Here is a 13,809-nt window from a genome sequence, read left to right as displayed (position 1 = left end):
CGGCTATCGGTTCTTGCGGCGCCGCATGAAGTCGAACAAACCTATTAGCAAAATTGTGAAATTAACACACAATTGGTAGTTCAGATTGTGATATATTATATATAAAATATGAATAATTATCTCTCAGTAAGTAATACTGTAGTAATACAAGGGCAAGGAGCAAATGTGACAAGATGTTACAATATGTGAAATCCAGGCTAAAGTCATAAAATGTAACTTAATTATGAGATTTGGAGCTTGACAGTTTGATTTCAATAATTGATTTCAATCTTTGACATGGCCTTACTCGGTCAATATTAAAGATATCAATTATAAAGTTATAAAACAAAACAAAAAATACTTGGTGAATTGGTCATGGTGTGCTGCCTCTTGCCAGAGTTCTTAGAAAAAAATCTAAGCTTTACAGAAATAATGCTGCCTGACTGATGGCAGCTTGAATGGGATTTTTATTGGCCTTGATCCTGCTCCATCTGGTGTAGATGTTTTTCACTTTTACTTCTTTTCTTTAAAATCAACATATTCAGTGATGCACTCTGCTAGGATGATTTTAAGGGCATGAGCAAATGGTATCTAGAATCATCTATAAGAGTTGCTGTGGTTGAAGTGTAGTGTTCCTTTCTCTTTAGAGATGAGAACACACAGGAGCCTTAAAATCACAATTTTACCTGGGGGTTTATTGCAAAAGTGTATTATGATAAGAATAACCAATAATGCAGATCTTTGAAGTTTTTTAAAGCAACCTGTGTGCATGTGTTATATCTGAGAGGTAACTGAAATTCGGATCCTGTTAAAATACAGACTTAAAATTCACAGACAAATAATACTACTATATATACACAGTACATTATCTGAAAATCAGTAAAGAAAGTGGCACAAATTGTAATTAAGTACATTTTTAACATGTCTCTGAATACATTGTCGAGATTACATGGAAATGTTCACAGGAGAATTTTTTGTCAGATTACAGAATAAGGTCTTTTATTTTGACATTATTTTACCGGAAGTATGTCCATGCAACAGATGAGCGGCAGTTATGGTTTGTTGTTGGTTGTTGTCAGTTAGAAAAAAACTAAGTTGACAGCTTTATGTTTATATTTAGTTGTAGTAGGTTTAAACGCCGTCACTAAAATCCACAAGTTTGTATAACTTTTTCTAATTACAATATTTTAACCATCGAGCATCTTTGGTAAATCTTGGCGGATGGACAGAGGGTTGTGTGTGCTCAGTAAAACATTAAAGATGCACACGGCAATACCGAAAGGTAAAAAACAGTCGTCCTGTGGTGTTGAGAAAACCCGGTCACGTAAAACACCCGTACGCAAAAACACTTACCGAGTCGGATATACCTGGAACCGTGGAGGCAGACTTAAAGAGCTGAGAATAAGGTATACAAAAATATCCATGTTTTTTGCATTTTGTATATAATATAAATAATTAAAGTAGTGCATCTTGCTTTGAATTTTAAGGCACCTTGCTCGAAAGTTCCTTCATTTGTGGATACAGCAGACGTTTGGACGAAGACGAATAACAACCTCCCAAGCCAGGTATATAAATACACATATAGCTGGACTGTAGTGGGTAAAGTATGTATGAATCAATTAGTAGACACTACAGCATTACAACAAAGTATTGTGGGGTTATCATGCTACAGCCATGAAATTAGGTGATACTTTTGCTGTCTTTTTTATGGCACTCAAAGTACTTTAGAGAAAAGCATAAATCAATACTTTTTGGCATCCCCTCTCTGTATGGTGCATCCCTTCGCATCCCCTCCAAAGAAAATTCTTGATAGGAAAACAATAACAAATCTTAAACAAAACATATAAAATTATACAATGTAATGCTGATGGTTAGTAGGCCCTTTTTTCTGAGGTGTAATTACACAGAATTTATGATGAATACATTTATTTGGTAAAAATAACAGTTTGAGAACCACTGGTATAAATACGCATACAACCGTTCAAAAGTTTAGGGTCACTTCACTCATGTTGCTCATGATGATCTTAAAATATTTTGCTAGTGTATCCTTAAATGTTTTAAATTAATTTTGCAGATGATTTGTAGACATAATTGTTGCATGCATTCATTTCTTATTTTATAAATCAAAATGAATGAATGAACATTAAAATGACTTGGACCAAAACATGAAGAATGAGCACCCAATGTGAGCCCAGCCAGAATAGATAGGAACTCCAATACTGTTTTAAAAAAGCATTTCAGGGTGAAACTTCAAAGAAACTGGTTATAAAACCGGCAAGTACATTTTATAAAATTTTAGGCAAAGGAAGCTTTTTTCAAAAAGCTATAATATAAAACGTTTGAATTATTTTAGTAGTATCAACATTTATATGTTTTTCTTTATTTTCTGTAAATTCTATTTATTTAGATCTCACTATTGTAAGGTGATCTTAAAGAAGACATTTGGAGCTTGGAAAGATGAGTGGTGGCAAACAAGAAAGGAATGGACTCTGAACATAAGAGCAGATTGTCATTATATGTAAGTCTGACCAGACATATGTCCTTAACTAATTGATTTACAGTTGTTTAAGGGAAGAAAACATTCCTTGCACCTTAAATAGCTAGGACGTTGATTATCACCAATAATATTTCTGCTTTTTGTTTTGCCTTCTCAATGAAGGTATATGCATTACAGCAAAACATTTCAAGCATGGCAGGAATATGTGGCTGTGAAGAAAGAAGAAAAAAAGAAACTACAGCTCGCAATCAACTTTGGTATGTGAATCGTCATTTTAATCTATTCATTAGTATTTTAATTTTTAAATATACTTTTTATTTTAATAATTGGATCTGTGGGACACAAAATTAAATTTTCCTTCTGCAACTCTATGTGAATCTACAGAAAGCACTGAAATCACCAATATCGCCATTATTCAACTTCCTATGGCTCTATTTAACACCTGCTGTTGTGCTTCAACACTTCATATCATGATTGCGATATAAAAGTTTAATATCTGAATATCTATACTGCAGAGATGAAGCACAAACTGCATCATGTATGGAATGGCTGGGAGATGTATGTGGGCATGTGTCGCATGAAGCACAAGATGCAAGAAGCAGCAGAGCGGCACAAGAAACTCGCTGTACTGAAGTGAGCTTTGCATTTGTGTGATGTTGATCCACAGTGTAGAATTACATATGTAATAGAGAAACAGATAAATAAATATACAGATTAATTATGCATATACAGTAATAAATGTACAATATGTGTACATATATGTAAAAAGTAACTTTTTTGTGCATACATATTTTGATTACTAAGGTGGGTTTGGACGGTGTGGCATGCTGCACTACAGAACAGGGATGTGGAGTACCATCAAGAAGATCTTGCCTTACAACACTGGGCTAACAATGTACAAAGCAGAGTGAGTATGAGTGTGCATGTGAATGCAACTATGTGATGTGGTTTGGGTAACTAACATGACTGCGACTTACAGAGCATGGCAGCACTGGAGAGAAAGGATGACACATGCTTGTGTTCAAAAGGCGAAAGAGTCCAAAGGTTATCGTCACTATTGCAATCAGTTGCAAAAACATGCTCTGCATGCATGGATCAGACACATACAGAACAGGCAGGATAAGAAGAAGAGGACAGGTACCATTCATTTAGTTTCTGCCGTTTCTAATATTATAATAAATCAACATTTTATTGAGTTCCAAAAGCATCCACCTAGCATCTCTTGATTTTGTTACATAAATGTTGTTTTCTGAGATGCAGCTGTAGCTCTGAATGCATGGCGTGTGTCAGTACTGGAGAAGTATTGGTGTGTATGGCACAAGGCTTTGCAATCCAGTCACGCTGAGAAAGACAGAGACCAGAGAGCAGACAAACTGGCACAGCACGGATCCCAGCGCCAGGTGTTTTCAAACTGGAAATGCTGTATCTTTTTTGCAGCTCTTCAAATTACTACATATGTCTACTTTTTTAGCGTGCCTTACTTGAGCATTTGAATTTACACTTAAATAAGAAGTGAAATGTGTCAATGATATATTGCTTTCCTGAGCTATCATGTACTGTAGATGTCAGGATTTGCTCACAGAAGGCTAAGAAGGAAAAGGTTGCCATGCAGCATCAACATCTCTGCCTTTTGGTTAGTGATAAACTTTAGTTTAGATGCATTAACATGTTATTTTTGTTGTTCTATTTTTGTGTGTTAATCATGATCTTTGTGTTTTTTTGCAGCGTTTGGGTATAAAAGGCTTGGCTCTAAATGTTACACAGAGTAAAGCTCATCGTCTCAACAAAAATATAAGTGTCCAGCATCATCGGCACACTGTAAGAGCAACACTAACAACATATATACAACAAACAGTCAGACTTGCATGGTTTTACACTAGAATATTCGTCATCCACCTGTTTTTAAAGAAATCATAATTATGTTTTACTTGATTTATTGACATAAAATAGATTCAGAAAACATAGTCATAACTAAGCATTTTATTAAAACTAAGGTGCAAAACCTTTGCAGTTGTTGGTTAGATGTTGGAAAGTTTGGCATCTGCGCCTGGATCAGGCTGAAGACCGAAGCTTACAGTCCCACATTTGCATCGCACAAACCTATCACAAGTTAGTCTATGCATTCTTTGAATTATATGTATGTATTATAGGCCATGCACAATTATCTGTTAACAAACATGCATTTGTGTACGAGACTGTTTAACCACTGTTATTATTCAACAGGATCTCTGTGTTGAGAGTTTACCTTCATCAATGGAGAGATCAGCTTACAAAGCACAAACACATGCTGGTAGCGCCACACTTTCTTAGTGACTGATCACTCTTTTTATTTAGATCATTATATTCTAATTCTTTAAAGGTGACATAGAATCATTGAACGGGGTATTTATCCTTGTTCTGTGATGTGACATGTAGACAAAATTTTTTTTGTTTGGGTCTATAAAGCCTTAGAAGCTTCCTAAAAACCTCTCTCAAGATAGCTCTATTAGGGTGGGGGATTTTAAACAAGTGGTTTTGCACCTATTTGGCTCCCCCTACTGACTTAACTTGCAATCTCATTACTGATTGGCCGACTTTACTGCCACTCAAAAAATGTAGCCAATTATTTTAAAGTGGAGGGGCAGTTAGATGCCTGTGATGTCATAAGCATAAGTTTTTCAAATTGGGACGTTTTCTGGCTGACATTTCTAAAAGAGGAATTTCTAAAAGACTGAGATGTTTACATGTCTAGCACTTTTTGTATGTTCGTGAATGCGGGTAGACTACCATTATTCAACAAAGACAAGGTAAAATTTGTTTTTCATTCTCTGTCCCCTTTAAAGGAAAACACCACCGTTTTTCAATATTTTACTATGTTCTTACCTCAACTTAGATGAATTAATACATACCATCCTTTTTTCAATGCGTGCATTTAATCTTTGCACCGCGTTTTGTGAATATGTTAGCATTTAGCCTAGCCCTATTCATTAGGGCTGGACGATTAATTGAAAAATAACCGAAACCGAAATTCAGAACCTTCAACCGACATTATTTTATCATGTCGGTTATTTCGGTTTTTAATCCTGTTAATACTTTCCCTTTAAAAACAAACTGCTGCGTGTGATGTTGCATAACTCCGCCCCGTCCTGTCAGTGGCACAGCGAAACATGGAGGAGAACTCAAACACTGTTTAACTGAGCAGCAGGATCATCTAGTGCCCAAAAGAAGCACAGTACTTTTTTTTTAAGAAGTACTCGCGAATGTGCAGGCACCTGTGACAAAAATACGGAATGCGCGATCCTGTTTTTACCGCACACGCGCTCAGTTTAATCTACCGATGGGTCTCTAAGCAGCCCGGGTAATGTCATCACATCTCACTCACTCAAAACCGCGAAAAGACGCGCCCGCGTGAGTTTAATTAGACACTTCAGAGATGACGGAGAGAGAGAACGGGAGAACTTCTAGTCTACATTAACACCAAAAGCATTACAGATGAGAATAAATGGCTTAGACATCAGTGCCCAGTTAAGAAAAAAATGGATTGAATACAAGAAACGTGTAAAGGATACAGTCCAAGTATGTATTTTGCCCTACTCATCTCATTACAATATGCTATCTGGATACAACTTATTATGTATGTATCTGATGTCTATAATTAGTCATGGGGGTTGTATGATTCTTTGGTTCATAACTTCCCATTCTGAAAGTTTCATCAATTGTACATAATGACATGCAACATCTGCATAGAGTTAAGTCTATTTAATATTGTTCAGTAATGCAGTTATTTTGGGAAAAATGTGAATAATTGCATTGCAGGCTGATTTAAGGTGTGCCCTAAACTTTCCAACCTTGTCAGTGAACTATGAGGCAAAAAAATAATCGTTTATTAATCGTAACCGATGTCAAATGTTAGGTTAACCGAGGTTTTGATTTTAGGTCAAATCGCCCAGCCCTACTATTCATTCCTTAGGATCCAAACAGGGTAGAATTTAGAAGCCACCAATCACTTCCATGTTTTTCCTATTTAAAGATTATTATGTGAGTATATACACAAGTATGGTGGCACAAAATGAAACGTGATTTTTTTAAGTGGATAAAGATGAGAACTGTATTGTTTGGCGGAGGAGCACTTGGTTTGCAGCACTTCGACCTCGGGCGCAGTGATATTGACGGAAGTTTGAGCGAGAGGAGGAGTAGTCAGGAGTGATGATGTAACTGCGTACCGAGGTCGAGGTGCTGCAAGGTTGGTGCTCTTCCGCCATACTAGATAGTTTCATTTTTTATCCAATTGGAAAATCACAACGTTTTATTTTGTGCCACCATGCTTACTCGTGTGACTGCTCATGTAGCGGTCTTTAGGCGGGGAAGGCATGGAGGTGTTTGGTGGCTTCTGGGTTCAGCCCTGTTTGGATCCTGGGGAATGAGTGGGGCTGGGCTAGATGCAAACACATTCACAACGAGCCGTGCAAAGATGAAGTGTGCGCATTGAAAAATATAGGTATGTATTAATTCTTCTAAGTTGAGGTAAGAACATAGTAAAATATTGAAAAACTGTGTTTTCCTTTAAATATAATAATGTTATATTTTAATAATTTAAATCTAATACTGCTTTATTTATCTTAGCTAATCCCCTAAAGTTTTTTTGAACAGTCTTTAAACCATTTAGCGGTCCAATCATTTGCAAGAACTCATTCATGATTTCTCTTTGTGTATGAATTTGAATAGGATTTGGAATCACGTGCTGACGCCTGCTTTGCCAGACATGCACTTCCACAATGTGTAAACTCTTGGATGGAGTTTACAGCACAACGCATAGAAAAACGACAACGAAAGGAGATAGCCGAACAACATAATAAGTGAGTATTCCTGGCTTATACATGTAAATGTCCACATGTACCAGACTAAAAATGTGTATGTATTTTGTAGGCAACAAATTTGTGCTTCTGCATTTTACACCTGGTGGAGGAACCTGGAGCTACAGAGAGATCACAGACTAGCTGAGAGAACGGTAAACTTAACTTCATATGTGACCCTGGACCACAAAACCAGTCATGAATAGCAAAATGATCAAATCCTTATGCCAATAATTAGGATATTAAGTAAAGATCATGTTCCATGAGGATATTGTTTAATTGTCTGACTGTAAATATATAAAAAAAATGAGGATGCACATGTTCAAAAAGTGTAGATGTCAACAGGATAACCATACATTGTATCACTTATTAACTAGTTTGTGTGTTTCTCATAGGCTATATTGCATGCCGAGCATATGTGCATAGCCCACGCCTGGTCCGAGTGGTCTTACAGAGCTGTACAGCGCAGAGAAGAGAGATTGAGACGTGAAGCGGCTGACTCGCTTTACATGCACACTCTGCTACGCAAGGCTCTGAAACAATGGAAACATGTCGTCACATCCATACAAACCAGGTTTGCAAAAATCAATCAATTTGGCTAATTTGTATAATGTATAGCTTTGCATTACTGTATATTTGGCATACTATATATGTTGTCAGTCAGAGACATTTCGAGCAGGCAGAGGGTCATGAGAGACAGCGGCGTCTACGGAGAGCCATGACGGACTGGCATCAGGTATCAGTTTGTTTGTTCCTCAGCATGTGTTATGAAATAAAGTTAATTTTAAAATAAACTTGAGCTTGTTTTTGTGACAGTATGTAGATCACAGAAGAGAGAAAAGAAAGAGACTTGCACAAATGGAGGAACATTACCAAAGCAGACTGCTCCAATCTACTCTGGAAGCTTGGAAGGTATGAAAACCACAATTATTTTGTTAACAACGTGAAGAAAATAAGATTGGGGAAAAAAACTTATATTTATTTATTTATAAAATAAATCAATGTTCAGTATTGGACAGTTTCAAAACTGATACCTGAAGATGTTTTAAATGCATGTATGCAGCGATATCATTGGCAGACTCAGTTGATCGAACAAAACGTCGAACAACGCTACCAGGAACATCAGCAGAACCTGCTCAGGTATCGTATATTATGTTCATTATTGTCAAATTTGATCAATTTTCGAATATCTCTATTTCACTTTTTGTTTTGCAGGAAAATGTTCAGTCTATGGAGGACAAACGTGTCACATTTGATGGCGGAGAAAAAAAAGGAAATCGAAGTGCAATGCTACTATCAAAAACGTCTTCGGTCTCAGGTGCTCATTCCTAAAGTCACTACTCAAATACATGTAGTCTTATTTCTATGTGTAGTTCTTTTTTTTGACATTTTGTGATAATTTGAATGATTTTTATTGATAGGTGTTTCTGGCATGGAGACGGAGAACACTAACTGCAATTCTGCACCGTGGCCAACAGGAGGAAGCCCTGAGACAAGCTCGGATACATCTGGATAAATGTAATTTGGTTATATAAATGCCACTTTTTGTAGTCTCTGCAATAAATCTATTATTGGAATACATGTATGTTGAAGAAAGATCTGTACTATTGATATGACTGATGAAATGCAGTGTCAGGATTATCTGTGTGCTGTTACAGTGCGCATTCAGGGGTTTTTGAGACAATGGAGGGAACGAAGCCGGGAGGCAAAAAATGAGAGATTGGCGAATGAGAGGGCCAGCAGACACTATAGCAGAACGCTGGGTAAAAGTGTCCTCAGCACCTGGAGCATTAATATTCAACATCAAAAAAACTATCAGGTACCTTTCCAACTCTACATATCAAAATTGTTAGTCTGATATTTGAATTTACATGATATGTAAATAACTAAATATGTTTTTATGTGTGGTTGTCAGGTCATGGAAAAAAGAAGCAGTGAGGTTTACAGATTGAGGATTTGTCAACGCTTTTTTATCTGCTGGAGGACACAGGTGAAGTTTTTATTAACTGGATTTACAAAGTTTTACAAAGTTTTCAGTTATACGCTATGTTATTTTAGTCAGTGTGATTTCATATTATATTTCAAAATAGTCTGCTTAAATCGGTGCTATTGGTGGACAATTTAAAAATGTATATACAGTAGCTGTATTTGTGACAATAAAGCTCTTGTATGGCCTCACTTATTACAAAGTGAAGTTGAATTATTTTTTAGCTGGTGCTGCATGATTGATTGTAATCTCTTTGAGCCCTATATTGTAATGTCGGTCTGAATGTTTGACACAGCTGCAGAACAGAAGAAGAGAGGCGGAGCTAACAGAGACCGCACTTTGGCATTGGTCCCTTAACCTACAGGGCAAGGTGAGGCTAGATAACAGTTTTCCTAATGCATCGTCTAACTGTTTCTTCATATTGGTCTGTATGTTTTGTTTTCAGGTGTTTTGTGTGTGGCGGCTCTGGGTCGCAGATCGACAGAGAAAACAGAAACGATTGGCCGAGGCAGCTCAGTTTTACAGAGATGAACTGTTGAGGGAGGGTGTCACACATATCCTCACAAACACCGCACATATGAGCGCTTTCACAACAAATATGGCTCTGCACAACCACGAACAGGTTCTTGTCTATGTGCATATCTATCTATCTCTCTATCTCTCTATCTATCTATCTATCTATCTATCTATCTATCTATCTATCTATCTATCTATCTATCTATCTATCTATCTATCTATCTATCTATCTATCTATCTATCTATCTATCTATACCGTATAAAGATACCGTATAAAGATACCGTACTGTGCAAAAGTCTTAGATCACCATGCCAGAATTAGATTTGTTGTTTTTGCAATGATATAGTGATCATATATATATAATTGTTTCTCAGTCTCTTTAATAGAATACATCCAGAAAATATAGGAAATGTGTATAAAGTATTAAAAACTGTATACAAATTTAAACTGATGTGTCAAGTTTTAAGAGTAAACTCCCCTTCCACTTGAGCAATAGCAGGAAACTGCAGGATCTCTTAAACCTAAATAAAATTAAATCCTAATTTTAAAGAAATTTGATTTCATTCTGCTCAAAAACGCTCAAGATGTGTTTAGTGCCAGAAGAGGTCACAATACGTAATTAAGTTTTTAATTTTTTTATCATATTTCCTGTATTTTCTGTTTGTATCTTAATAAAATAGATTGAAAAATAAATATGGATGGACACTAAAACTTTTAAAACAACAAGTCTGGTGGTGGTGGCCTAAGACTTTTGCATAGTACTGTACGGCCAATAATGGGTATTATCATGGAGAATATATCCTGTCAATCAAAAGAGACCAGGAAAATGCAATGAATTTGAGCTTGATGTAAAGAAAATGTAAAGAAACATCACTAGTATAATGTTTAATATTAATAGCCATTATATTATATTAAGCTACATAACCACTACGTCTGTGTGCATGTGTTTGTATTAATGTAACATAATATGTATCACATACAGAGTTGTCGGCGGATACAGGAGGTGGTAAGGCGATGTGCCATACGATGGAAGCAGCGAGCACTGTGTAAGCCTGCTGAAGTCCTGTCTAAAGACAGCAATCAAAAGAAGAGTGTGTCTTTCTTTCTGCCCGAAGACCACACACCCTGTCCTATCATGAGCCAAGCAGCAGAGCAGAAGCAGAAAGATTCAGTCATCAACCAGCTGTAAGTTAATTCTTATGCAAATTCTCATCATTCCAACATATACGAAAACACTAAGGATGTGATACTTACTTAATATTTATTATAATCCCAATGAAACCTAAGCAGTCTCATTAGACATATGATTCTCTTGTTATTGTGACATCACAATGATAAAGCCCTGCCCATGACATAGGTACACATAACAGCGCATTTTTAGTCCCACCCAAATAGGGGCATTTTGGAAATGCTGTAACAAATCTGTGGAGTATTTTGAGCTAAAACATCACAGATACATTTTAGTCACACTTGAAAATTAATATTGTAAAAATGAAAAAAAAATTGAAAAGAGTTGAAACGTTGAAAAAAAATCTTATCAACTTCTCTTAAGTATTTAAATCCCCCTGTCCTGTTAATAGGTTGTCGGTCCGAGCAGCTAGACTCCAACCAAGGAGACCGGATGATCTTCTGCAATCACCAGTCAAACATCTGCCACAGCACCCCAAAATCAACAGGTGTACTGCGCACGCACACACACACACACACACACACACTTACTTGGGTCTTTAATCGTTTGAGCACAACTTTTCTATACCTATATTCAAATAACAATGACATTTTTCTGTGCTGCTGCAGTGGTCAGAGGACATCTGTACAACAGACTGAGTTTGCCTCAGTCTCTACCATGAATCATCTCTTTCCATCACCTTTGATCTCAATCCCTTTTACCCCCAACCCACTGGAGTCACCTACATCAGCACTAAAACCTACGATCCTGCCCCTCAAAACTGGCCGTCCAGGATATATGGCCACTACCAGCCAGGACGTACTGCTGCCACCTTCTTCATTTACTGTCATGGAAACACACAGCAAGGTAATCATTCATTATGTAATTTGTAATTATTCTTTGTTTTTAGTATATGGTAGGGTTGCTATCAAATTAAGCTTTTTATTTTCATTTCTATTAATTAAAATTAATATAATAATTATGTTATCAAGGAAAATGAGTAGATATGACAACTCAACCTGGCACTTTACTGAAAGTATTTGCCTTTTGTGTTGGCTTACAAGTACATAAACACCCACCTAGCTTTCTTTAAAGTCTAAACAAATAAGTTTTTAAAACTAATAGTGATACTACATGTATTCATGTCTTACAGAAAACAAGTTTAAGACATACGGATCCTTCTCTTGGTTCTGGATTGTCACCTCCACAAGGTAAATAACATCTTTCATAATATAAAGTAGAGTTCTGAATTATTAATTCAGTGATATATTGAAAGGTCTTATCTTCTCCTTGGCTGTAGGTCTTTATGAGAGAGTACTTGAGGAAGAGGAGGAGTTGGATGTTGAAGCAGAATCGGATCAAACCGAGAACCTCACTAAAGAACTTCTAGATATTAGAATGGAAATGCAACAATACCAACAAGACAGAAAACAGCTACAGTAAGTCAATTGTGCTGTGGAGTATGTGCAATATTGAGAATTATTTTACCACAACCTAAATATAAATATCATTCATTAAGAATTTTTTATCAAAAGTTTTATTTCATCCATAAAATTAGTAAAATATTTACAAAAGCGTGAAGAGAAAGTATCCTGATGAAAGTCACAAATCTTCTGTATTTGGAACTGAAGTTTAGAAAATTATGTTTTTGGTATTTTATTACTTGAACTTTTTTTGTATTTGGCTAATGTAAACTGATACTTCGACAATAGTTTGACTGGTGAAGCACTGAAAAAACACCTGGCTTTTAATGTGAATATTTCTGTCTGCTCCAGTTGAAGGACTAATGAGGTAAAAATATTTCTGCAAGTGCCTTTGTGGTAAATGTGATTGAAGGGAATGTTTATCAGTGCCATTTTGGGCTTTAATAAAACATTTGTTCTGGGGGAAAGCATCACTGCGTGTGTGTGTATCTGTGTGTGTAGTGCATGGCGTCAGCTCCAAAAGGTCCTGAGTAACTGGCTCCAAACAACAGGCATTGAAGGAGAAACCGAGGAAAGAGAAAATATATTACAGGAAATAAATGAGGTATCAGTACAAGTCTGTCGTTCTCAAACACTGAATCATGCACGTACATCTTTCTACATACAGTACTGTAAAGGATACATAAAATAAGAGGATGAAACACAGACTACACTACTGTACAGAGCATACCGGTGTTTCACATTTAACACGCATATTTTTGTAGATAAAGCATAAACGTAAATCTAAGACTTTCAAAACCATCTGTAAAGATTGCATAACCCCTTTACTTCGATGTATGCACGGTATAATAAATTATAATGCATACATTATGCAATCTTGATATTTAATTCTTTATTATGAATTTATGCTTGTCATTGCTGCCTTGGGGCATATGTGTATTGGTTTCATTGAATTATTTGTTCCTGTGTTTATTTATTAAGCATCTTGTTATGATCTTCTGTGCAGCTTGAGAGGCGCATTACTTCTCTGTCTGTGAAACTAAACAAGCAGAAACCCACCATGATACGCCATGCTGCCAGAGTTCACACCATCCAGACTCAACTACTACCATCAAATTTCAATACACAGACATGATATGGATTATGCCATTTAATATAATTTTGGGGATATGTATGGTATTTATTTGTTGTATAATCAAGTTATATTTATTTGTTCTAAACTTTTGTAAAATGTGTTTCTTTTTAATTAAAAAAAAATAAAAATGTCTAATAATTCACATATTTTGTTGTTTTTAAAGAAATATCTCATTTAGGATTCTTTTTAATCTCTCAACTAAATATAATCTGACAAATAATGAGCATTCCATGCCAACTTGAATACAAATCTTGTTGACTGTGCAAAATG

The 13,809-nt window shown here is 36.1% G+C and overlaps 1 protein-coding gene across 1 annotated transcript; it reads left to right on the top strand.

Annotated features, from left to right (window-relative positions):
* Positions 1-996: 996 nt before the first annotated feature.
* sfi1 (SFI1 centrin binding protein) lies at positions 997-13,681 on the top strand. Its single transcript, XM_073870960.1, has 31 exons — positions 997-1,385; positions 1,467-1,544; positions 2,387-2,497; positions 2,639-2,733; positions 2,992-3,109; positions 3,281-3,384; positions 3,458-3,613; positions 3,737-3,898; positions 4,039-4,109; positions 4,202-4,294; positions 4,488-4,585; positions 4,700-4,766; positions 7,181-7,311; positions 7,382-7,463; positions 7,704-7,882; positions 7,969-8,044; positions 8,125-8,220; positions 8,372-8,448; positions 8,524-8,626; positions 8,730-8,826; positions 8,967-9,127; positions 9,224-9,298; positions 9,591-9,665; positions 9,741-9,917; positions 10,795-10,997; positions 11,393-11,488; positions 11,610-11,847; positions 12,134-12,191; positions 12,281-12,419; positions 12,906-13,008; positions 13,411-13,681. The coding sequence occupies exons 1-31, from the start codon at positions 1,201-1,203 to the stop codon at positions 13,537-13,539; spliced, it is 3,633 nt and encodes a 1,210-aa protein (XP_073727061.1). The 5' UTR covers positions 997-1,200; the 3' UTR covers positions 13,540-13,681.
* Positions 13,682-13,809: the final 128 nt, after the last annotated feature.

This window comes from Misgurnus anguillicaudatus, chromosome 8, assembly GCF_027580225.2.
Source record: "Misgurnus anguillicaudatus chromosome 8, ASM2758022v2, whole genome shotgun sequence".
Classification (NCBI taxonomy): Eukaryota; Metazoa; Chordata; class Actinopteri; order Cypriniformes; family Cobitidae; genus Misgurnus; species Misgurnus anguillicaudatus.
Note: the sequence above shows the minus strand (reverse complement) of the source record. Positions and strands in the feature narration are given on the sequence as shown.